This window comes from Leptinotarsa decemlineata, unplaced genomic scaffold, assembly GCF_025532065.1.
Source record: "Leptinotarsa decemlineata unplaced genomic scaffold, Ldec_3_MD MMD2_tig00000251_RagTag_RagTag, whole genome shotgun sequence".
Classification (NCBI taxonomy): domain Eukaryota; kingdom Metazoa; phylum Arthropoda; class Insecta; order Coleoptera; family Chrysomelidae; genus Leptinotarsa; species Leptinotarsa decemlineata.
In genome coordinates this window covers 5,310,864-5,338,808 of record NW_027412547.1, presented here as the reverse complement: position 1 = coordinate 5,338,808, position 27,945 = coordinate 5,310,864, and the positions used below count along the sequence as shown (strand labels likewise).

Here is a 27,945-nt window from a genome sequence, read left to right as displayed (position 1 = left end):
AGTTAGAGTAGCTTTGAGCTAGACTTCGCCAAGGAGTACCAGAATCTCCTGTAACTTATTTTCATTTCGAAATGTATCTTTGTATTGTTTTTTTGTATCATCAATAAAGCCGATTAATCATTATTATTACACAAGTGAAACGAAGTGCTAAAAATGAAGGTTTGTAGTTGACATAAACCTCCAGTAATATTCATTACTACATCGGAGGTTCCATAAATTGCATCACAAATGTTTCTTGAAGAGATTATTGCTATGTAGGAATGAGGAAAGGTAAAATATGAAACAAAATTCGATAATATATATGATAAAACTCATCAACATAACAAACCAACAATCAAACATCAAACACAGGTTCCTTAATGGAGGAATTCCTACGCAGCCTCTCCTCTCTCAATGCTTCCCATTTGGAAGACCTTCTTCTACCTGCATCTCCATTTTCAAGTTTATTCAAAGCATCTTCTACACTGGAATAATCCAGATCCATTTTGTTTATATACTTTTTTTCATCTATTAATCCATATATTGAGGGACTCAACAGCTCCTTAGCAACTGTTGATTTTGCTTCTTTGGACAAATAACTGATGAAAAGGCCAACGGTCAGGCATATGATGGTTCCGATCATAGTAAACCAGTAATGAGATATTTTGAAAATTGGATAGATATATGTATCGTTTGATGAACTGAAAACAGAAGTAAAAGTCCGTTATTATCAGGGTAGTGATGACGACGTATAATTTGTTGATTTTGAATTCAGATGAAAAAGACTATGCATCAAGTAAAAAAATTGGAATATCTCACGTATCCTCAAGATTTTTTCATGACGATCAATTTCATTCCTATCATATGTAAGAGGTTCGTGCTATATACTTTGAAAAAATATCATAACGGATTAACTTCCCCAGTGATTTTTTCAAAAAGTGACAATATTTTTTTTTAAGATTTTATCAACACTTCCCAAATAGAAATCATGAAATTATAAAACAAAAATGAATATCAATTGGCGCTCCGGGGCGACTTTATTGATTCCAGTGGCGCATTTGCTTCTTCAGTTGCAGGAAAACCCGGAAAAACCTGCGGCAAAACATCATCTGAAGATCTTGATCTGCCAATGTCCTCTCTCTTATATAACAAAATGAAGGGTGTCTCCAGAGGCTCCAATAAATTCAATACATCGCCAGAACACTTCGTGACACGACTATCGTAAGTCCGTTTCGTCTTTGACCAAGGCGTAATTATGACCAAATTCAACGCCAGTAGCACAGTGAACAATGACTGCATGAATATTATAATAGTTATCTGCTAGATTGAAGGATTTATCTATTTCGAACCTTCGTAAGAGTTTGGTGCTTACGTCAGAGGATGAGTCATGTTTGAAGATCATCAGTGTTATTATTAGAATGACTGGTGCCTCAGCTATACTTGTTTCCCTATAACAGTCAGTTAGTTTGGCGCATGTTTGGCAATACAGTCGATCATCACCTGTTAAACGTTCCATCATCAGATAATTTAATAATAAGCTTTGCACGGACTGGTTATTAGTCATATTAGGATACGCTAGTTGAAGTTCCATTTTATCTTTTTTGTTGTCTTGTTGAAAATTGATAGAAAGAGATTTGTGAGCTTTCATTCAAAAGCTAATCACACAGGTTACCTTTATCACAATTTTATTCCGCACTGAAATTAACTTCAACCCAAGCAAACTGCTGCTTCGATGAAAGACACCTCCATTTTATCAGGCAAGTACTGTGGTTTAGCATACATGAGTGCTCTGGTTTGGGTATATTCAAATAAAAATTCCAATAATTGCTGGAAAGGATGTATAGGATCAAATGCGTGGCCACTTAGGTTCCTAATACTCAATAGTTGGGATTATTTCATGTATGGAAAGATTGGTTAGCAGCACGCCAATTCGTACTGAAGAGCATTCAATGAGAAAAAGAGCTGACACTTATCAATTTATAGAAGGTGGACGTCCAACATCTTATTCAATCAATTTTGTACGTACGAGTAATTTTTGTGTGAGCATTTGAAAATATTTTTGGATCATTTTTATTTTATAATTCAACTGTTCAAAAATCATCTTTTTAATGAATTTTCTTTTTCGAGTAATGCAGATAAAAATTCAGTTCTTTATGCAGAAATCATATGCTGAGAGAAAAAACAATAGGATATCAAGAGGTCAGATCTGCTTGGGAAGGAATGAGGATCATAATATAAACTTTAAATCAAATTTCTCTTTGAAGAATAAAAATATCTGTGAGACAGCAAAAAATACCTTCTGATGAATGTTTACTGTGTTCACAAAAATATTTGAGGTTAACCCGAATCGTCATGAAAAAGATTGTTTTCAACATTCCTCATCAACCTTCTAGATCTACCTCTTCTCCACATTTTTCTGGAAAGAGAGGCTAGATGGACTGCATACAGATTTGTGCACATTGCCAATTGTACAAATCAATTCAGTGCAGAGTGCAACTTGGCTACCACCGAGCAACGTCTAAATTGGTAGCAAACTGCCAAAAAAGACTCTCCTCGATAGGAAGACTAAACAGATTGTCTCTGGTCTGGATTCTTGGCCATACTGGCCTGGAAGGCAATGAAGCTGCTGACTCTCTTGCAAAAGAGGGTACTGCAAGCGGCTTCATTGAACCAAAACCTGTTGTTGGCACCTGGATGGTAAGAAGATTTCTGGCAGAATCTTCCTGGATTGGCTCACTCCAAGGCGTTTATTCACCCTTCGAAGCTTGATTCCAAACAGTTGTTGGACTACAGTAGGGATGAACTACGATGTCTAACAGGCCTTCTTACAGGTCACTGTCATTTGAATCATCACATGCAGAGACTTGGACTGTCGGAAGACAGTGTGTGTCGCCTCTGTCTGGAAAATGATGAAACTGCAGAGCGTATACTTTGTGCCTGCCCCGCTGAGGACCGAATCAGGTTCTTTGAGTTCGGCAGATCCGTACTCTCACCATCTGACCTGAAAGACCACTCACCATACAAACTAATCGGCTTCGTTGAGAAGCTGGTTTCATTTGGCCGAGTGTGAATAGGTGTGAGCCATAATAATCCCTTGCGTGTTGCGGTGGAGGGTCGAATAGACCCACTCACTTTGGACCTAACCTAACCTAACCTAGTTGAATTGGACAGTAAAACTGTATCACTTATATTCAACAATTACCTATGTTAGGCAGTTCAAACTGCCGATCATAGGTAATTATATCTTCAGCTACAATAACATTCGCTCAGAATTTTCAATTTTGCATGTCAATTTCGCTACACATGAAAATTCATTTGACAACCGGAGTTCAATACCAGTTCAAAACCAATTTTTAGTTCACTTTTTTATAGAAATATGCTGATGAAAGAGAATCCAAATATATTGCGCGCTTCAATACCTAATTGTAATGGGTTATCTGATAAATTTGAAACCATTTTGAAATTCATATACGTTACCTGGAATTCAGTGTTATTGTCGAATTGTCATAAAAATCACAATTCTCAACGGATGTTGGTAGGGTTCGATAGTGCAACATCTTATTCATCTTGTAATAACTATTTCCTATCATTATTACAAACATACACAGTGTACTGGTGATCGCTCCATAAAATGCACCCTGAAATGTGTTTATATTTCTGTTATACCACAAAAATAATCATCAATGTTCCTGCAATTTCACGCTAAAGTATATTTCTTTGAACTGTAATGAGATAATATCCAAATACTTCAGTGTACATTGTAGGCCAATGCAATGAAGGAAAATAAATCAATGAGAACGTGAAAAAATATATAAAGAATAGAAAATTGTGTCATCAATACGGAAAATATAAATTGATGTCGATCTGCGGTACAGAGAATGGAATGTGGAATATTTCAGAAAGGGAAACTAGATATCCTATTAAATAGAGTTGAATATAGAAGTTGTGGGTGAATATAACTTTTGTATGAATCATTTTTCCATACAACCTTAAATTTTCCTGTTCTTTGTTCAACAAAATCGGTCGCAAAATGATACTGAAAGTTTGAAACACAAATCATCAAAATCGATAGCAACACAAGAATGATTAAAAAAGGATGAAACTATTGTGGAAATCAAATTATTTAAGAATCATCTCATGTTGAGAGAAGTGTAATATAGTGAACTTTAGGAGTGGAAAAGAGTTTTCTACAGTTTTCAGCTAGACAATTTATCGAAAAAAAAGTTATAGGCAATAAAGAGATGTGGAAACTATTTTATGACATAAAATAACATTTGGTGAAAGACATTGTTTTTTATTCTAATTATTCTATGCTACAGAAATCACTTATTTTTCACATACTTTTATGTAAACATACTTTTTTATGACGCTTGAACACTGTATTTTTTAATTTATAATATTTATGGTTTCATTTCAATGTTTGACCTTAAACAGTCACTATGGGTTTAATATATCCTCCGCTAAACTTATTCAGTGACTTGTTGACAAATACCATCAGCTCAAGATTCCATTGATACGTCCGCCATTAAACACGGAAGTATCTAGACTTTCTTTTCCCTTTCATAGGCATCCTAACATGAATAAAAGGTAGTATTGCTTTCAACATGACAGGCCTCATGAAAATGTCAATGTGCTGAAAATTGTTTTTTCAATTACCATAGGTGTTTTTCATTATCTACCAGTTTTTCCAGTCACTTGTATTTTCCAACAAATGTAAAACATTGTTTTGAACACATGAGTTGATTTAGGTTTGTATTCTGAAAAAAAATTTATATTCAGAATATAAAAAGGTGAGGTTTCACCAAATATGGAAAACGAAAGATTTCTATAGAAGAAAAAAATCAACCAAAAATTACTTCTTGATTTTTTTTTGAAAATTTGAGGCAATATAAAAAGAGTATATGAAAAACTACAACTATTATTACCAGCTACTTTCCAATGAAAGGTCTAGTTTCAGTATAAATCGTGAAAAAACAATTTTTTCTCCTAATACACTTCATTCCATTTTATCACTCGTAAGTTGGATCGATTTCAATTTATGTTTTCTGTTATAAGTACAATATAATAACTTTATTGATGTTTATGATTATTCAATAATTTTTCCAATTTTAAGGTCTTGTGCTTGAAGGAAAAATATATTTTGCAATTCTTAGTTCAGTGTGTCTACTCAAAGTACCCAAGACCCAATCATCACTCCCCTAACAGTGTGGGGAATGGTTATCACTTCGTAATTCAGGCACGCCCTCTGAATGTGTCGGATTTTCGAGACAAATATTCTCTGGAGCAATCTTTCAGGTATAAAAAAAATCATTAATACATAAGCAGGGATGACTTTTGGTGAAACGAATCTTACACTTCCTTCAGTGCCAGCCGTAGAACAATTAGACTATCTCCCTGACAGATTCTATACTTGGGTTAGACCAACACAAGGTAGAAACTCCATGGACTGCATCGATTACCGCAAAGCATTTCCATGAGCTCATCTTGCATTTGTTCAGATGTCTTGTCATATCCGAAAAAATGATACCTCTCCAGTGGACTCCCTTTATCATAACACCTGGTCAGGCTAGCTTTCGAATAAAGCGAATCACTTCCAGGAGGTTCCTCCGGATCTTTTTTTTCTGCAACTCACTGTTAGCATAACTAGTTGCTCTCAGGAAAATTCAGGTATATTCATTTCGAATGGATGACCTGGTGGAACTGTTCTCCATCAATCATTGAGAATGGTTGAAGAGTATACGTATGGTATCGGTATGGAATTCGATAGAATGTATAGCTCGTAGCATTCTATACCATCTGAATGCAGTATAGCCACAAGAGGTGGCTTTACTGTTGGCAAATAACAAAATTATTGTAGTCTCGATAGTTTACTCAACTCGATGTAAAGACACGAACACTGATGCATATACAAAAGAGTTTGCATTCCAAATCGTTCGTTCTACGGTTGTACTTCCTCTTTGAGGGCATGGTACACAACTATGAGAAAGTTTCGGACATCGAACACGATAAATACCGGTATAGCATAATTATTTATGAATCAGTGATGGAAAATTAGGAGTGCCAAATTTATTGAAACTATTCGTTCCCCAATTTCAAGCTGATATAGACTGATGAGTCTTTTTTCTCAATCATCAAATCAAGACTATATTCAGTTCTGGGTTGAACGAATATTATCTGACAAGAGGGGAAAACAGCCACTAAGACGCTTGAACAGTTGTCCGAGAACTGATGTTGTCAATAGTTCTCTGCCAAGATCAGTTCAAACTCAGAAGATTCAATTTCCAAACTCTGACACTCTCATAAACTCAATTCTGGAGAGAATTTTGCTTCTTTTCAAGTAAAAATTATATCAACATATTTCTCATGATTTCATTTCCATATGCATTCCTTCAAAATCTATTCTAATTCTAAGTAAAACATATAAGTAAATCGATGTTCATCGTTCATCCTAGCCAAACTACTGATGTCAGATAAGGTCAGAAATTTCACTTTCCGATTCGATACATTTGTTGGGGATTGAAACTGACATAAATATGTCTGGAAATGCTGGGATTGCAAAAGCCGCTTCTCAAACTGCTTCGAACAGAAAACTGTACACACCTCAGCAACTTTCGATGCTTTATAAAGCTCAGATCGGACCTTCTTTGGAGTATTGTTCTCATGTAAGGAGCTCTGCCCCTAGGCATATCCTGAAGATGCTGAACGTCATCCAGAAAAGATCAATCCGCCTGATTGGAGACGCGAACATCGAAGCAAGGTTGGAGATTTATCTCGCTTCTGTGAATACTTTCACGAGAAGTGTTCAAGTGATTTGGCACATTCGATTCCATCGAGAGCTACTCATCGTGTTGAGGTTCAATTCAATACACTTCGGATTTCACTGTTCAAGAACTCTTTCATTTAGACAACTGCGTTCATGTGGAATTAACTTCCAGAAAACGTTTTTCCAAATAGATTTAATCTCCAGCGATTCGAATCTACTTTGAATCACTAGTTTCGCACAGGCACCACTCTCAGAGCACCTTGAGGATTTTTCTGTAGTGGTTGTGTTTTGTCCTTGAAAAAAAGAAGTTTTAACCCAATGAAAATAGTTTGTTGTGAAAGACAGTTTTCAGTTCCAAGTCAGTTGAAAAAAAATAAAAATATTGAAAAATTTTGGGGACATTCTGAAAATATCTTTCAGAATATTCCAGAAACTAAGACAATGTAATGTATACAATTGTATAAAGTATATTTTGAACAATAAACTATTTAGCTGAACTCACAAAAGCATTTCCTCTAGGAAAAAGAACTCCCATTGTAAACAATCCCAAAAGAGGTCCACTGGTGACACCTCCAATTCCAATGGCCAGAGCTAATAAACCTCCAAGATGTTCAACTATGTATACCATCAGAGTTCCAATTATTCCTATGATGGCAACAAGTAGCTTCAAGGAAAAGGTAGGATTTTTATAGCCCTTCTTCTCTAGAGTTGTTTTAAGGAAATCCTCATAAATAGTACCAGCTACGCAGTTGAGACAGCAAGATTGCGCACTGAAAGTATTGGAAATATGTCATAGAAGTTTTTTCAAACAGTATATCAGAAATATAAACTTCAATTTTTCTATTATGGGCGCCATAAAAAACGCAACATTGCCCCAATTTGAGCTTCGACGTATCTCTTGTTGTTTAAGAGATCCCAATGGTGGGGTTTGAATTTGAATTACCCTGTATATATATTGCAAAATTCACATCTCACCTCAAAGAAGCACAAAACACGCCAGCAATGAATAATCCAGACAGACCAGGAATGTTTCCAGCAACATCCAATACGTAGAACGGAAATATCTCATCGCTCTTAGTGATTTGCTTCGTGGTCAAGGGATCACATAGAGCATATCTCACGTAAATAAGTATTCCACAGATTATACACAGGGTTTTGATGAGCACCATCCCCAAACAATAAAAGACTACAGTTCTGAAATTTGACAAAAAATCAATAAATCAGAGGCAAAAACAAAATATAGAAATGTTGTATGAATTGAAACCAGTATGTGGCTTTCATAATTTCATGTCCATACAAAAAATTGTGGAAAACATCCAAAGAAAGAAAGAATGCAATTGAGTTTAAAATGAACTCCTTACAGAGGTGTATGCATGAAAGTTACTTTCAAACTCAATTATTTGTATGAAACTGGAGAAGTGAAAGCCACTGAGCTTTTTTCCGAAAACACGTCTTCTGAAAATAAACCCTTATCGATTGAAACAACATACTCTGTTCTGTACCATAGTTAATTGGAAGCCTTTTCTTTACTTTTCCATTTATAGATTGAACACTGATACACTTTTGTTGTAAGTATGTGCATTTCGTCAGAAACATAAGCTTCACTTGATTTTTCGTGTGTGTGGAGTTTGCAGAAAATGTGAAGTTTCACGCTTTCGAAACATAACTTCAGGAATTGGTAGAAATTTCAGTATTATGAAATTCATTAGAACAATAGCAATTGTAGAACAGGTTTCACTATCGTTATTATTTTATCATCCATCCGTGCGAGTTCATGATAGTGGACTTAATGAAATTGTAACATATAACCAAAAATATTGAATATATATCTATCTAGGCTGTTAAGCAGTTCATTTCCGTTAATTTGGTTGGTAGGTTATTTACAAAATAGAGCTTCTAATAACTCACATATTGCAATCTCTGAGTTCAGCTACTGAGAGGAATTTTTGAGTACATCCTTGATTGATTGTGGTTATTCCTATCAAGTGACAGGTGAATCCTAGAACTATCGTCCAAAAAGAGTCCCTTGCCACCAAATCAAAATCAAATCTGAAACATTAAAGCATGTAAATGTATTTTTTCTCAGCATAATCAATATAAAATGATGATATCTATCATTTTTTTCTTTTTTTTTTCTTGAATAAGGTTGCAATTTGAAATGCACCCCTTCTAAATTTTGGCCCGTCTTCAATATGGTGCAACCTTGTGTTACGATGAACCACATTCGAAAAAAAAATACACGGAGCCATCACCCAGCCACGCATTTATGGTTTCGTTTAATAGAATTTGTGTTTACAATGAAACTAGTGAAATCACCACGGAGGCAGTTACAGCTACCTGCTATAGTGGTAATTCATGTAAGGAGCTCATTCATGCTCAACTGAAATATTTATATTATCTCATGAGGCTACTAAAATATCCAGAACTATATTTAAATGTACTGGTGAAAGTATATATGGACTCTTAATTTTCAGTTATAAACTCAAATGCTATTCCAGAAAGTCTCAATTTCTCGGGCATTAAATGTGTGCCTATTCAAAATAGATAACATAAGATAGATAAGGAGGGCATCACTCAAAACGGCATCTATGGAAAATCGCCATTGTGAATTCTTCAGGATGAGTTTTGGCTTCAAGAACGCCCCATCTACGTTTCAGACTAGTGAATATCAATCTGCTTGAAATCCAGATCAAGCAATATCAACTATTTCTTGGATAGTCATGACTGTATTTCAAGACTAAAAGTAGTATCCAGAAGACTACGCCAAGCTGATTCCAAAGTTCCACCCGAAGAATTGAAATTCATCAGGAAAGTAGTGTATATTGGTCCATTCATAACCATAGGAGGAGTGAAACTAAACTTAAACAAATTTGATTGCATAATAAATTTTCTAGGATCAAAAATTCAAAGAAAAATCAAAATATTCCTTTGGTTCAGCTTGAAACTATAAAAGATTCATCTCAAATTTCGCTAAAATAATAAAACTTTAATTTAATAATTTTTAACTCCAGGGGGAATCCTTTGATTTTTCATAATGAATGCAGAAACTATTCGAAGAACTGATACAAACACTCGTTTCAAAACCAATATCGAAATACTCAAAAATCAAAGGCTGAATAACTAGAGCTAGCGCATTCGCTACTAGAGAAATATTACAAGTGCTCCCCATCGTATACACTGTCAGTGACAATTCAATAGATCAAATTCCAACGTTCGCTATATGATTGTTCTTTGTATTCATAAAAAAAATTCGAGTGCTCTCTCAAAAATTTTCACATTGGTAACATAACAAGGCATATCGATAATTTCCATCAACACATGGATACCCACAGAACTGTATTAACGAACAGTTTAGTCAGCACTCCTTCTTTTTTCAAATAAAAATAAAATATTCGTTCTTATAAGGGGAGTACACATTATATTTACATGATACTTCCGTTGACTTTCATTTTGTTTTCGAACAAGACGAGTCAGCATTTTGCGAAACTGCTCCAAAAGTTTTCCCTTCGTTTACTACATATTCCATTTCAGTCCTATTAGTTACTTTCTGTGGATGAAATTATTTTCACTCATGAACATGAATCGTTATAAAAGTTTTCAATCGTTTTCAAGTATACAATGAACATACCAAACAGATCCACAATCATTATCTGAAAACCAACATGGCAGTTTCAGGATCCTTATTGTCAATTTAAAGAAATAACATATTTGTCCATTAAATCTCTAGTTACTCTCGAACAAACATATCAACGTAAAAGTCTACAATACAAGTCAGCTTATAGCCTCACCATTAATTTAGATAATAGAAAATTCATTGTTTAAAAAACATACTGCCAAATATCTAGACGGTGTCCTTCGATAGCCGTTCTGAAAACATTACCAACTCCTCCCGCAGCATGGATTCCAAGAAACGAAATGATAGAAATAGTCACCGTAGTCACTGTGAATAATACTGTGTCTGACCAAACTAGAGCTTTGAGTCCTCCAAAGGTAGTGTAGAAAATACAGATTCCACAAACTATGGGAGTAATGATATGAACGTCGACACCACTTGCTGAAAAAGTTGTAAATTTTTGGTAATTGATAGAAATCGTGATATGAAATAAGTCAAAGTACCCTACTTCCGACACCTGGTTTAATTATCTATAGTCCGTTCATAATTTGTCGATAGCACAAAATGAGGGCCCAAGTCATAAAACGGTCGTAAAACTCGTAAAATCATAGGCGGAGGTTCCTGAGGTGTTCATTCATTAAATATAAAGCTTCAGTTTATATTCGAAACTTGCCTTGAACGGGTGAAGTTGTTACGAACGAAAATAATTTTTGGTTTAGTACATTTTTTAATCGCATTTAATTTACGGCTCGTTGGTGTTTCGGCGTCTACGGCAGTAATTAACGTCTCTAATATTTATTTTGCGAATTTTGTGCAGTGCGTGAGTAACTTTTTTTCATATTCCTACAAACATATACGTACCTTTCGTTCCTGCTTGTTTTGTTTGATTGCTTGCGATGGCTTCGTCATCATCATCAACATCATCAAGTTTTACACCGGTACTGTTGCGTACAGTCAGTAAGTCTGTCTATTCACCAAGAGAGAAGACTATTGTTTTGAACGTTCACGATGCTCTGGTTTCTCAGAATCCCACAAACACTGTTCAGAACATAATCAAGAGTTGTGCCAACATGACGGGCGTAGGGGAGTCAACAATATATAGGTTCCTATCAGAAAGAAAAAAAAAAGGTATAGCTAACCCAAATACAAACGAATACTTAAAGAGGGGGGAAAACCTATTGAAATTGATGAATTTGCCAAAAATGGTATTCGAAGGAAAATTCACGAATTTTTTTACAAAAAAGAAATACCCAACTTAAACAAAATTTTACAAGAAGTTAGAGACGACCCGGATTTGCCTCATGTCGGACGAACCAAATTGTGGTAAGTTTTAAAAGAATTAAATTTCCGGTGGGAGAAATCAGACCGAAAATCACTTTTGATTGACCGGGAAGAGATAATATGTTGGAGAAGAAAGTATCTAAGATCTATACGAAAATTTCGGGCTGAAGGAAGGCCAATTTACTATCAGGACAAAACGTGGGTAAACGCAGGTCATACTCTCACAAAAATTTGGACAGATAAAAATATATCAAGCTCCAGGCAAGCCTTTATGGAAGGTGGGTCTACTGGTATTTCCCCACCCTCTGGTAAAGGCAGTAGATTAATAGTTTCTCACATTGGCAGTGAAAAAGGATTTGCTGAGCATGGTTGTTGGAATTTGAATCCAAAAGCACAAAAGACTATCACGAGGAGATGACAGCTGATGTTTTCGAAGAGTATTTTGAGCAGATGACTGAACATATACCACCAAACTCAATTATAGTATTAGATAATGCACCTTATCATTCACGACTAGTTGAAAGACTTCCAACGACTGCGTGGAAGAAACAGGATATCATTGACTGGCTGCGGAATAAGTCCCTGCCTTACGAAGATGGAATGGTTAAAGCAGAAGTTTTAAAAATTGCCCGGCAACACAAATCTAAGTTCAAGAAATACGTAGTTGACAAAATGGCGGAAAGACGAAACATCACAGTCCTTAGACTTCCACCCTACCACTGCGAATTAAATCCAATTGAACTCATTTGGGCACAAATGAAAAGCTATGTGGCTAGAAAAAATACGTCATATAAAATACAAGCTGTACGTGAATTGTTATATGAGTCTTCACAACATATTACAGAACAAAATTGGCGAGATACAGTAAGACATGCAATAGAAGAAGAACAAAAAATGTGGGACCTTGACAATATAATTGCTGCGACTGTAGAGACACAACCGCTAATTATTAACCTGCAAGAAGACCCGGATTCCGAAGATGATCCTGTTTATTTTGAATTTGAATAGTTTTGTAAGTAATCGTAGTTTATATCATTTAAAAATAGGTATTAATTAAATAATGTATCTTTTACAAATTGCAAGTAACTTATTATTTTTGAATAAAATAAAGAAATTTTTTAAAATAAAAATACAGTTTACAGTACCTACAGTTTAAGAATATTAATATATTTATTTATTTAAAGTAACTAATGTTTTAATCATATACTCTACGACACTGGTCACTCATTTCCACTCAAAATACCTACATAATCGGATTAAAAGTTTTATAGCTGTATTGTATTTCTTCAGATACAAGGTGGGTTAGTCGAAAACATCTTAAACTGCCAGTTTTAGTTTGGTTTTTGTTATTATATCATATTAGCTGTCCTCTCTGTATTTCAGTTCTCTAATGAGGGTCAAACTTGCAGTGAGCTATCAACAAATTATGAACGGACTATAGATTAAGTTTTGATTTTCGGTCAGTTCCTTTGAGTATACAATTTTAGTGGCTTCTATAAATACTACGATAATTCAAAAAGTGTCGAAGAATTATAACTGAAAGCTAGCAATTCAATTATCATTCATTATGATTGACGTATACAGGATGGAACGTACAAAATATTCGAATAGAGTATCGTATATTGTAGTTGTGAAGTAAATTTCGACCCGCACCGTATATTGTTATTTTCGTTTCATGTTCTTTTATAACTTGTCTTCATACCAGATGTTTCTGCTAAGCATATTTTTGGGTCTCATCATCATCCATTTTTCGCGAAGTTCTACTTCAACCGTGACATTTCTATGGAATTGTCATTTGGCCCGTGAATATGTTTGATGTCCTTCTATAGCTTGGCGATTTTGCTAGTCTGAATATTCCACTAATGCCTTTCTCCTGTCATTACTAAATATACAAAGAGAAATATTCTAGAATGTCTTCAATTCTAGTGCATTGCGGTTGCTTTTCCAAAAAAGCTAGTTTTTGCATGGCTTCAACCGCCATTATGTATGCCAGTACATACGTCTTGCTTGTTTCAGCCCCCATGTTTCAGCCCCATTGTTTCCTTGGGTAATTCTACCTGATATTTTCATGAAATTATAATAGAAGCTTCAGAATGCTTAAAAACGGGAATAGCAGTAAAATGTTTTTTCGGAAACGATATTTATACCGGGTGGGACACCCTATAAACCAAATCATTGATTTTTTTGAAAATTTTTCCATTTAATTATATGTATATTGACTGAGGCTGCAGAAGGAAATCATTTTACAGTGTGTACATGGTAGCTCAAAAAAGTGTGACATATCAAAATTGTGTTTTTTTTCGAATGAAACACCCTGTATTTCTTCAAACATTTCAAAATTATATGATTTCATAAAAGGTATGTACCTGACTATAACTGTTTTCGAGTTATTGATTTTTTATGAAAATGCTAGGTACAATTGGAAACTAAATAACATTAAAATATATATAAATCATACCTTCTAATGTTAACCAAGCATAAAAGAGGTTTTGGGCTATCGATTTCAACAAAACCCGTTTCTCAATATTATACAGAATGTTCAAAAATCATTGTGACTTTTTCACAAAGATTACTTTGTTATTTCAAACATGTCCAAGTCAACTGTCAATTATCTTGTCAAAAAATTAAATGTAGGATATTCTGCCCAAAGTGGATGGACGGGTCTCTCTGATTAACTCCGAGTATAACTTTTTGAATTAAAAAATAAATTGGGTAACCGATTAGTTGTCATGTCATGACCAGAAATATTAAAGATGATTATGAATGACTATGTATTATAGATACATGGCATCATTGAATTATTGGAAAAAAATATGATAAACTAGTTATTATATCAATTGTTTCAATTAGTTACCGGATGATTATAAAATATATTCTTATCAAGGTGAAGCAACTAAGTATAGATTGGATGAAGTCCTATGTGCCTTTTAGAATTCATACTAATGGGATCTAGAGAGATTAATTTCATGTAATTTGTTAGAGTGCTCTGGAATATCACTTTTGTGTTTTATGATTCTGTCATTGAAAAGTAATTCTGGTTGCAATCAGCACAAGGAACTCCATTAACTGTATCAAAATTGTGTGAAATTGGAGATTTTTCTTACAATTTTGTGAAAATATCATAAACAGTAATGGTGTTTTTGAATAAAACTGCAATATTATGGAAATTTTCGAATTTGTTTTCGATTTCATATGAAAAAAGATTGATATTTGCACACTGAGTGTGGAAGAACGACTGTTGCATCACCTACATTATAGATGTAGCTGATTGATTCTAAAATTCCTGCTTCATTCCAATCAGTATTATATTTGATACCATTTTGGCCCAGATAATTTAACTGTTATCCAACTACATGTATATCATTACACATACATGAAAAGCATCAACAAAAATATAATAAATGAGTTCTCACCTGCTGAGAAAGCAAGAGCGGGAATATAAACAATAATAGGTAAATGCATAAATATGGAAAGTGCAAACAAAATCGAAGATAATTTTCTGCATCTCCCATTGAATCTGAGGCCCAAATATTCATAGACGCTCGTCAATTGTAACTTGTGAAAAACAGGAAGGAATACAAAAATAGTTATCGCAATAACGAAGATGAACGAAATCGCTGTCAACCAATACGTGGCTCCAAAAATATAGACCTCAGATGGTAATCCCAGTAGAGTTACACCCGAAGTGTGACTGAAAATGAAAATGAAGTTTTAGTGTACTTCAGAATTTCATAAACTGCCATGAGTATCTAATATGTAATAGAAATTTAGTGTTGTTCCATTTTACTGTTATTTCTCATTTTCATATATCATTGAAATATATCCACATTATTATGGAGCAGATGAATCACTCTCAGTATTTCACTCACAGTTTCAATGGATTGATAAATATGAGAACATGGGCTTCCACGGCCGGAGTCACGATTGAAGAGAATAAAATCTGGGTGGATAAGATGCCAGTCTCATCAGTCGTTGCTGAGTCACCGATAATGCCTGCCGCAGTATCAGATAAAATGTTTGATACTTCTGGTTTCGTTCAACCACAGCCCAGGTTCTGAATATACCACAAAAAGTAAAGTCCATGCTAGAAATCGCACGTCTTTGGGTGACTGAACTAATTCCTCCGAGGTATGACTATTTATGGGTCATTCTAGTACTTTCACTTATCTCCGCTTTCCGGTTTTCTCTTCTCCGGTTTAGTGGGAGATGACCGTTTGGCGGGAGTTGGCCATTTTTCGCTTGATTATGGGTTTCCATATGTTGCGTATCTCTACGCTAGCTTGGCTGAATACATTGTTGGACGGCTTCATTGATTTTCCTTCTAAACCAATGTTCCTCCCTGTGTATGATCTCAGCTTATGACCACTTGATATTTTGTTTATGGGTCCAAATATGCTCTGCTATTCCTGTGCTGTGCAATAGCTTATCAGTTTCACCGATACAGGATTTTTCGCACTCACATGGTATCCGTTGAATGCAAGAATTCAAGGCATTTTGTCGAACTACTAGGGAAAGCTTTTACGTGGAAAGCTTTTATACCAACGTTTCGGTCGAAGAAGCACTCCAAATCATACAAATGAAGCTATACGAAGACGGGGACCTGGAAGATAGAACGAATTCACCTATAGAAGTAATTATGGAATCACTAGGATGATGTGTACGAAACTGTTATTTCCAACTGAAGCGCAAATTCTTCACACAAGATGAGGGACTGCCAATGGGATCGCCACCTTCACCAGTCATAGCCAACATATATATGAAGTGGTTTGATACTGTGGCCATTAAATAAGACCACAAGAAACCTCCTGTCTGGTTGAGATACGTTGACGACACCTTCATAATATGGAAACATGGCAATACTGAACTAGAGACGTCTTACTAAAACACATCAACAGCCTAAGACCTTCCATCACTTTCACAATGGAGAGGAAAGTCCACAACGAATTGCCATTCTTAGACGTATTGGTGAAGAGGACCGTCACTGAGTAGGATACATCTGAGTACCGAAAACCCACTCACACGGGACAGTATCTCCACCACGAATCCAACCACAATCAATCGACTAAAAGTGGAATCATCAAGACTCTATTAGACCGCGCTTTCGGGCCCTGTAATACGAAGGAAGGTCTCGAGAAGGGACTAGACAGCAAAAACTATTTCCAAAGGAATGGCTACTCCAAAGCAATGGTGGAACAGACTTTAGCTAAACTACAGAAGGAGCATCGCAAGGAAGGGAAGCCGTCACAACCAGTGCTTGCACTTCCCTATATCAGAGGATTATCGGAAAAAATAAGAAGAATTGGATCCAAGTACAACATCAGAACCTGCTTCAGATCCTGAAATACTATCCGTAGCAGGCTCACGAAAACCAGGTCACCAAACGCGGGCTGCGATACCAAGAATTGCTTTTACCGGATACCCTGTGAGAGCGGAAAATCCTATATCGGTGAAAAAGAGGGCATTGAATTTTCGCATTGCCGAGCACAAGTAACACACATAGCGAGGGGAAACCAGCAAATCAGGAAGAGCAGAGCATGTTTGGACCCATCAACATAACATCGAGTGATCCCAAGCTGAGATCATACACAGCGAGGAACAATGGTTTAGGTGGAAATTTAAAGAAGCCGCATACATGTTGTCCAACAATGTATTCAGCCAAGCTAGCGTAGAGATACGCAACATATAGAAACTCATAATCAAGCGAAAAATAGCCAGCTCTCGTCAAACGGTCATCTCCCACTAAGCGGAAAAAGGAAAGCGGAGATAAGTGAAAGTACTCAAATGATCCATAAATAGTTATCTCTCGGAGGAATTAGTCCAGTCATCACTCGAAGATGATTGTGGATACTAACAATCGAAACGTCGTTAAGTAACTTGGCTTGGAATCTCTATATTTTTTATTCTCCACTTTTATTTTTGAAATTCAAGTTTCCGTTTTTTCTGCTATCGCTACATCCAGTGATATCGGTATATAAACAGTGAATTGCACGAAATACAAAATACATTCGAAACAACTACTTTCATATCAATATCGGATGAAACAAAAACCTTTTCCGTATTCAGATGTACTCCAAACATTCCTTATGGAATTGAATCAGATAGCATTCACAGGTTTGTTGCTTCTCTAGATTATGTAACAAGAACATTATATTTCATAAATCTATTTGTCAAACGTTGGAAATTTGGAAATATGGATTACTCATGGAAAAAATCAAATTATTACAATCACAATAATAAAAATGTTGATTCATTAGTGAATAAAGTTCAGATGTAGATGTTAAAACAATTTGCATATTGAAATTAAAAATAATCTTCATGATTGTGAGAAATAGGATGGATAATAATCCAAAAGCAGTAAAAATAACTCAGTAGTTAATGGAATATCACTGGTGTTAAATTGAAAATAGCAGAATAATCATATTCAAATGATAAGTGAATCAAACATTAGATAAATTCGGTACCTATTAAAATAAAAAAAGTTCTGAGAGATTACCATGTTTGGGTTTCCATCTAAAAAAAGTTTGTTTATCTAAGATATCTGTTGAGATTCACTATGTTCCCTATCCTTATGTCTTGATTGTTTCGAAATACTTGTCCAGGTGTTATGTAATAGAAAATACTTTATGAAAAGTTTATGAGAATCTTTTCACTAGCTTTCCTTCAGCTAGCCAGTCTGTAAAAGTAAACAACATATCTGCTTGAGTTCAACAGATGTTTTCCACGTAACAATTATACAAAATAGCGTGTTTTTTGGATCACACGGTTTTATTGATAATAAGTATAGGATAGAGTGTCAAAGAAGTGGCTTACCAAAAATTGCATCTGAAAATTTTCAGTTTGAGAATATTTTCCAGTCAATTGTTACTGTCTCATAAAATTCAATCAAAGCACTCATTAAAATCGTAGAATCGTCATGTGAACAATCAAATGCTGAAACGAATGAGGTTAGGGAACCTCTAAACAATGTACACAATCAGAAAAAAATTAAATGATGGAGGGATAAATATGAAAATATAGGAAACCAGTCAAAATTGAGTATATAGGCCTAATCTTCGGAGAATCTAGATATGATTAGCACGTTAGATAGAAAGTTATATAATGATACGTCTGACAAAATACAGTTGATTCTTGTCTGCCAAAAAAACTTAACCTTTCATGTAACCTAACCAGCATCGCAACACAAATCTGTTATTCGGAGTCACCTAAAAACTTCCTTTTATATGATTTTCTTGCGAAAGCTTTAGAAGGACGGTCCCTTTGAAGACTCCAACAGTAGTCCGCCATCATGTGAGTGTCCCATCTCCTCTGATACCTCTCTTTCATCGTTTTGATATCTTGGTGGAAGCGTTCCCCTTATTCCTCATTAAGGTCACCTAGATTTTCTGGAAAACGGTCTAAGTGGCTGTGGAGGTGATCAATTTTAATACTCATATGACAACCGTGTTTGTTAAAATCCCGGTAATTTTCTTATTTATTGTTTCCAAGAAAATTTTCCACAACTTTCACAAGAGAGCACCATGCATTACACTCAATTTCATGTCTGAAATTGAGTGTAATGCATAGTGCAATGACTGTAAAATGCCAGTCTTTTATAAGTTGTCGTATCTGAGGCCCATCAAATATTCCGGCTTTCAACTTTTCTTTACTAAGTGCAGGGAATTTGCTGCACAAGTATTCAAAACAAGGACGATTCTGGTCTAGGGCATTTACAAATTGTTTCATCAGTCCTAGTTCAATATGTAACGGAGGTATTATTATTTTCTCTCGGTCGACCAATGCTTCGTTAACTACGTTAGCTTGTCCTTGAACTAAAGCATCTCTTCTACTCTAGTGTTGATCCTTGGCCCTGCTATCCCAAAGACACAGGAAATAAGGATATTTTGTATACCCACCTTGTTGTCCCAGGAGAAAGTTCACCATCTTAAAATCAACACAGATCGCCCACAGATGTTGGTCATACTTGATGTTTTTTAGCACCAGCGATATTATTTTACATTCTCCTTTCAGTTTTGTAGAATGCCCAATTGGTATACTTCCAAATTTGTTGCCATTATGTAGAAGGACACACTTTAAACTTCGTTTGGAACTGTCTATGAAAAGACGCCAGTGATCTGGTGTATACTCCGATACACCCTTTTTTTTCTAACAGTCCTTCAATATTGTTACGAAAAACTATATCAAAAAAAGGCAAAAGATATTTTTCTCTATTACGGTAGTATGTAATTTTGGTGTCTGGGTGAAGAAGTTTCTTTTCCTTCAGTCTGGAGGCAAACAACTCGGAAGAATCCTTTAGAAGATTCAAATCTCTAATAAGATCGCTTAGCTCTTCCTAAGTATAGCGCTCAGGACGTGTTGAATCCCCTTCAAAATCACTGTCGTCTTCCTCAACTCTATTAGTCTGTAGTTGGTCAGATAACGTTTCGACATTATCCTCTGGTAACGTAGGTAGGCTGCTAAATATTGGTTTCAACTATTCCAAAAGTGGACCCAAACATTCTATGGACCCAGTTCTGGGTTTGCCAAACCTCTTCTAGTGCAAGTCCACTTTGCCGAATATGGTTGTGAATATCGATTGCTGGATCACCATGAAAAAAATCTTCAAATATTTTAGGTCTTTCCACAATCTTATTGAAAAACTTTCCCATCATCGTCATACCTTTTTGGTACATGGTGTGTGCCCTGTAGTGGCTACATGTAGCAATAAAGGAATGAACTTTACGGTCCCTCCAAGATATCGCTAGAAGATCAACTTCTTGATAATTTGCAGTGGCTGAGGCGTACACAAAGACGCGGCGTTCACTTGCAGACATCTTAGCTTGCACTGAATGTAAAGCTACCGTTCGAAAGGCTACCCCCACTATTTTCCATGGTTTTTCTAGCCCATCAGCTTTTATATGAAGGCAAAGCTCAAAATTACTCCAAAATATGGTTTTTACGCTCGAAATTCGGTTGAGATATCCAAGAATACTAAGAAAAGGTGAAATTAAAAGAAAAAACAAGTGAAAAATAACATTCTCTATTTTTTTGCGCTAGCTTAAAATTTCATGAGGAATCGAATGGTAGCACTTGCCGGTGTGCCAGAAGGACGAATGAGCCTCTTAAACCTAGTTGAAGTTGGTAGGACGTTGAGGACACCACGTACTGCCGGAAGGACGTTTTACGTTCTATTTTTGAACGGTTTTATTTAGTTTGCACTGTTTGACTCCCTTGTTGTTGACAGATTCATCTGATATTTGTTACACACATTCAGTTTTGATGACAATACAAGATGGCCGCAGCTACAAAATGGCGGACTACATATTACCTTGTAATACTGAGGCACTAAATGAACTGAACGGAATGAGAGAGATTGAATAACAAAATTCGAAAATGAAAGAAAATGGATAAAAAAATAAAGGTTGAACGGTTTTATTGAAAAAAAATGATGATAATTATTTAGATAATGAACTACAAACTAAAAAATTATTCGGACGGTCCTAGGTAGCAGTCATCACACCACACTCCTCAGCAATCTACGGTATTGATCAGATAAAAAAATAATAAAATCGTTGGGCGTGATATTTACATATTTAGTCAGGTAACGCTACGCTCAACGATTTAATTTTTTTTTTAATCTGATCAATACCGTAGATTGTTTAGGAGAGTGGTGTGATGACTCCTACCTAGGACCGTCCTAATCATTTTTTTCAATTTGAACCTGGTGGCACCCTCATTTGTCAGAAAAATATATCTTAGTTTGAATAACACGTGATTGTGAAGGGAAAATTTCGTTTGTTATACTACAATAAGTTTTAGGGGACTCGAAACATATTTATTATAAATCAGACATTGGAAAGAGATCATGTGTGTCTTACAAATCGTCTGATGCTTCAGGGTTTATTAGCCATGGTCTGTAGGTTTTCGTACCTGATATTTCGTATTCTATTACGACATATATTATCAAAGCCGAGGCGGCAACAGTTTCGCAAACTAAAGATGGTCCTGATGCGTTTGTATTCATAATGGGACTAGTATCGTACGGCCAACTGATTTTGTATATGATTGGTCCGACCCTTCTTCGGTCATTGGGCGAATCTTTGTATTAAGAAGTGGTGATATCCATTTCTTGTTGATGTTTGAGGACTTTTCCCAGCATATTTGGATAACTCACAAGAAGCGCACATGAACCATAGAAAATAAACTCAGATCATCAAAAGACCGCAGGGATCGATTAAGTTTAGTCGAAGTTAACGATATTGTGCACATTTAAAGTTGTCGGCACTCTCAAAGGCCAAAAAACCAATACATGGAAATGAACCGGCTGAGAATTAGTCCACGTGGACTGTAGAATAGGCACTTTGTATTGGATACTTTTTACTTATGGAGTTTTATGATCGGCTGAAGAGTCATAAAATTAAATTCTTCATGTTACGGTGACGAATAGAAATCGAGAAATGTGGGGATGGTTATCGCCGTCGTGTGTTATAATAAGGCAGACTTTTTTCAGTGTAGTGATTCCAATACCGATGGTGAACAATCCGAAAAAGAGATACTGATACCGAGATATTGAAACACATAGAGTATGTTTCAATGTTTATAAGAATCTACATCTCAAGCTTCAGATGTGCATCTGAAAAAATCATTGAAAAAAACAATATACAACTGTTACAAAAGTAATGAGATTCCTACAACTGAAATCATAAGGAAGAAATTGAATACTTCCGGCCATAACGTGAGCTGCTGTGACAAAACTCTTCAGAATTGGATAAATAAACTAGGATTTTGATTCAAAATAATGAAGAAACATCAAGTAGTAATGGAAAGCAGAAGAATAGTGGAATTGCATAACAAATACTTACAACAAATAACTAAATATAGACAAGAACAATAGCAAATTTTTTATTTAGGCGAAATTTGGTATGATACTCACGACACAGTTACGAAAGGTTGAACTAATGGTTCAAGAATGTGTACGCCTAATATGCCTGCAAACAAAGGATCACAACCAATCATTGTGCATTGCAAAGGAAGTAAAGGATGGGTTCGGAAATTCTTTGAAAAAACTTGAGGACTGCAATGTTGACTATCATAAAAACATGGAAGATAATATTTTCGAGGAATGGTGTAAAAACACATCGATCCAAATTTAGATGCAAATAGTGTAATAGTTCTTGACAACGCTCCCTATCATTCGCGACAGCTCATCGAAACATCGAATAAAAATTCGAGGAAAGATGAAACACAAAGTTTTTCAATGTAAAAAATTTGTATTTCGAAGATAATCCCAAAAACCAACTACTTGAAGTTTTACAGACAAAAACATTTGAAAAAGTGTATGCCCTTGAGAGTATTGCTGAAAAGTATGGACACACTGTACTGAGACTTCCCCCCTATGATTGTGCTTTCAATCCCATCGAGTTGATTTTGGGAAAATTGAAACGAAGCGTCAGGCGTGAAAATCATTTTCCAAAATTTGATAAGAAGGTATTAGAACTAATTAAAGAAGAAGTATAGTATCTTATATCACCGAAGAAAAATGGCATGAGAAGATTAAAAAGTAATTTCAGTTGAAAAAGACTATATATTATTGATTCAAATGACGACAGTTATAGTGAAACAGAGAATATGGAAGATGAATTATCAAGTTTATTCGACTGGCTATTATATAACTAGGTTATTTTTCACTTGGGTATTTCATTTAATCTCTGCGGGTTATAAAAAAACTATTTTTTGCTGTTCAAGCTTTCAGAAATTTATTTGTTCCTTTATGAAGAATATGTACAAAATAAATATGATGCAAACATTATATAGTAATAGAAGTGGTACAAACGACACATCAAAGTGTATTAATAGTTTTTCTATATAGTTCAGCAGGATTATTCGTATCCATGAAATTATACAATTTTCCTCACCTGGCTATTAATGATATCACTACAGGAAATATTTTCATATCACCTCCACCGCGTAAATAGTCTTTCGTAGTAGTTTGTTTCTTAGCAAAAAATCCAAAATATATACCAATTCCCATACTCATTGCCAGCATTGCGCTGAAAATTCCATAGTCGTACCATGAGAAAAAATGCACCGTGATTTTTTTCATTGTTGGTAGTGCAGTTGTTGCCACTCTCGATAATATTGTAGAAGTTATATCCATCTGAAATCTAACGTAACATTGATAACAATGAATAAATAAAGATTATAAACGGCTTCAGTTTGGTTATTGTTTACGTGAAAGTTATTTTTCGGGTTTTTCGGTCCGCAGTAGTAGACGATTCGCCTACTACTGCGGTAGACATTATCAAAGACGATTTGGTAACGCTCGCAGTGCCTGAATTGGTGGTTCCGTTGTTACGCACGCATTCACTGCGATGCTCATATTTGACTCTTCTTTTGTATTCAAATTCAAAAAAAAACAGGGACAATTCCAATAGAATAGAAGGTGCAACGAACATCAATAAAGTCTGGCTACCTGTCCTTAGAAGTACACGAACAAGATTAGGTAAAATCCGATTAAGAGAAACCATGCCACGTCCACTGATAATAATTATATAAAACCAGAGTCAAATACCTTTTCATTTTTTACCGCATCTCATCGCCCAAGATTTATTATTAAGATGTATTACTTCTCAGTTCCTTATATTTGTCTATTTCTAGAAATACAGGATGTGACTGAATAAGTGCAAAACATTTGAAGAGGTGATTCCTCATCAAAAAAAAGATAGGATCTTTCATATGAAGGAACTTCATTGGATCATCCCTTGTTAAGATACAGCCCCTTAAAGGGGGTACATGAAATTTGTATAACAATATTTTTCACAAGCACTGAGGAAGTTACAATATTGAAATTAACCTGACGTTTTGTACTACCAAATAAACACTTAGCCAGTGATTTATTTGGTTTACCCCATGGTTGTAAGGGGTGGAAAACGCAACCCCTAAAATTTATTTCCAATGTAACTTCTTGTTTTATTATTTGTTTACCATTCAAAAATTTATTCCCGATAGCCTGTTTCATTCTAAACAAAAAATGTCTCTTGGGTTTTTTGCCCAAAATAAACCAGTTCGCAGCAAAAAATTATTTTACGAACAACTACAGAGATACATAGTCATAAATGCGAACTGGATTTATTGTTATTTTGTAGTTGGTATCTGCATTGAACGATTAAAGGGTAATGAACAAAATTAATGTATTATTAACAAAACACACAACATGTAGAAATCATAGTAAATTTTCAATATGTCTACCTTCAGACATTACGCATGCATCTATAAGTCGGCGCATTGAGCCACGTATTCGCTCAGATATTCCTGGAATCTCAATGATTACCCTGCACGCATCGATGATGCGGTTTCTTGAGTCCTCTACATCGCGAACAGGAGTACGATAAACCAAATGCTATAAATGACCCCAAATAGAGAAATCGAGAGGATTGAGATCCGGGGATCGAGCGGGCCAGTTCTGTGGTCCTCCTCGACCTATCCACTGATTTGCATATGTTTCTGTTAAATGCTGACGTGCTACTTGACTAAATGGGCGTGAGCCCCATCATGCATAAAAACATATGCCTTCTGACGCCCAAAGGAACTTCCTTCAGCAGTACTGGATGCACTTCTTTCAAAAATTGAACGTATGCCTCACCATCTAATCGAGGAGGTAGAAAATGAGGCCCAATTAAATCGTCCCCAATAACTCCGAGACACACGTTAAGAGAAAACTGTTCTTGATGGTTAGTTTCGACAATAGCGTGAGGGTTTTCATCAGCCCATATGTGGTAATCATCAAAATTAATAATCTTGTCCCAAGAAAAACTACATTCTTCTGTGAATTCTATCATCTTCAGAAAGTTACAATTTCTTCTAATCATTTCCAGCATCCAATTGCAAAATTCAAGACGGTTCGGAAAGTCTCGCGGTAACAGTGCCTGTACTCGTTGCAGATGGTGAAGGTATGAGTTGTTCCTTCTAAATTCGAAAAACCGTCATATGATCAACATTTAGCTTCAGTACTGGTAGTAGGTTGTTCTTCAATCAAATTAAGTACTGCTTCCTCAAGCTGTGCTGTTCGTACTTCTCGATGGCGACCACAATCCTGCGTTCTCTTGTCGAATGAACCATATTCTCGTAATCGTTGATAAATTCGAGCAAATATTCTATGTGAGGGATGCTGCCTTTGAGGATACATTTCAGCATATCTTCTAGAAGCTTCTAACCCATCCCCCTGCGACAGACCGTAAACGTAATGCATATCAGCCATTTCCTCATTTGTGTATGCCATTTTAATAACAAGTGAATTGTAACAAATCAAGAACAGATCAACAACACACAATTAGTATTATTTCAATTTCGAAAATTCACAAACTGACAGCGTCATACCAATTTTATTGTCACTATCGCTAATAGCGACCTACTTCATATTTTCGCATTTATGACGATGTATGTCTGTAGTTATTCGTAAAATAATTTTTTGCTGCGAACTGGTTTATTTTGGGCAAAAACCCAGGGGACATTTTTTGTTTAAAACGAAACAGGCTATCGGAAATGAATTTTTAAATGGTAAACAAATGATAAGACAAAAAGTTACATTGGAAATAAATTTTAGGGGTTGCGTTTTCCACCCCTTATAACCATGGGGTAAACCAAATAAATTTCTGGCTAAGTGTCTTTTTGGTAGTACAAAACGTCAGGTTGATTTAGATATTGTAACTTTTTCAGTGCATGTGAAAAAAATTGTTATACAAATTTTATGTACCCCCTTTAAGGAACTGTATCTCAACAAGGGATGCTCCAATGAAATTTCTTTATATGAAAGATCCCATCTTTTTTTTGATGAGGAATCACCTCCTCAAATGTTTATACTCATTTAGTTACACCCTGTATAATAATTACTCACATATAGCCTGGTTTTCAAGGTTGGGATTTAGTCACTGCCCTATAAGAAGGAAGGCATATTTTAAAAGCAAAATATTGTGAATATTTGAATTGTCCGAATGAGAAAGGACGAAAGGGCACTTTCTGGCATGTAATTCAATTATAGATTTTGCAGTAATCCCAAATTTTTACGAGTATGCTTATTTCTGCTTAGCAGAAGAACTTGATAATTATAGCGGTTGAGCGTGTATTTTTCTTGATAATCTGATGTAGATTGAAACAATTCAGAAAAAGAAACCAGTTAAGAGAAAAAATACGTGAAGGAAGTGGGTTGGCCACAACGACAAACGAGATATAAATGATAAGTATCTAAAGGTTGATTGAAATTGATTTTGCACTATTGGAAACTGTTATTAATGAAAAAATTATAGCATTTTAATTTGGTAACTAGTAGAATCTCCTCTCTCGTTAAAATACAAGAAACATATAATGGTTTCTATCAAAGAAATATCATTTAACATTTCACTCGTTTAGTGGCAATTGTGATGATATGATGAAAAAATGGTAATTATATTTGCAGTTGTACTCACTAAGTAGATTAAACTAAAAACTGAATCCAAGACAATGTTAACTTCGCACAAAATATTAAAAATACTGGAGAAATGACATCTACGACAGTGTTCCCAAAAGACAATAGAACAACTGTTTACGCAGTTTCTAAAGTAGCTGACGGCGATAATGTATATCTTTTGATATGTGATTCTCGCAAAATAAATAAATCTGACAGAGTAAAACGCAGCTCAATTTTAATAATGTCTGAATACACTTTGGTGATGATAACTGATTTGTTTTCTCCAAAATGAGAAAATCATGAGGGTATCCACTCTTCAAAAATCTACAATGAATATCTCAAGTTCATGGGTCGAAAGCAGGGAAAATTAAAGACCTAATCATTCATAAAATTTTCAAATATATAAAATGACACTCAAATGGAAAGGCAAACCGCGGACACGTGTTTCTGGCTATTGACCTCATCAGCGCGGTGCCAACCGCACCTTTGTGGTTTCAGTTAGAAGACCTACAATCTGAAGTGCGGTCTGGTGTTTTCAGTTGTTCGACGTTTCGGCTTCGACTTCAAGGCCATTTTCAAAAAGCTATGACTACACTATAATCTGCCTACTCCTCAGGAAGTGACATGCTGTGAGGGTTTGTGACTTGATGCCGGGGTCTGAATCTGCCTACTCTCCAGGTCTCGTCTTAACAAAGGTCCCAAATCGCTTTCTCACAAGCGTCGACTGTGAATTCACAGTCTCTAGTATGTGGTCTGGTCTGGTCATGAAAACCATTTTGTAGACCTTTTATGTCCATGTCAACTGTCAATTGACAGTATGGTATAGCCAAGTGCTCACTTCGTCCATGAAATTTTCCTGCTTTCGATTATATCAAATCAACTAACTGAATC

General features: G+C 35.5%; 1 protein-coding gene across 1 annotated transcript; it reads right to left on the bottom strand.

Moving 5' to 3' along the window:
* Nucleotides 1–276: 276 nt before the first annotated feature.
* On the bottom strand, nt 277–27,229 carry LOC111514562 (sodium-coupled monocarboxylate transporter 2). Its single transcript, XM_074173564.1, has 9 exons — nt 27,074–27,229; nt 23,528–23,776; nt 15,050–15,327; nt 10,574–10,796; nt 8,651–8,791; nt 7,718–7,936; nt 7,245–7,512; nt 3,457–3,617; nt 277–680 (listed from the first exon to the last, which is right to left on the bottom strand). The coding sequence occupies exons 2-9, from the start codon at nt 23,767–23,769 to the stop codon at nt 335–337; spliced, it is 1,878 nt and encodes a 625-aa protein (XP_074029665.1). The 5' UTR covers nt 23,770–23,776; nt 27,074–27,229; the 3' UTR covers nt 277–334.
* Between the last annotated feature and the right edge of the window lie 716 nt (nt 27,230–27,945).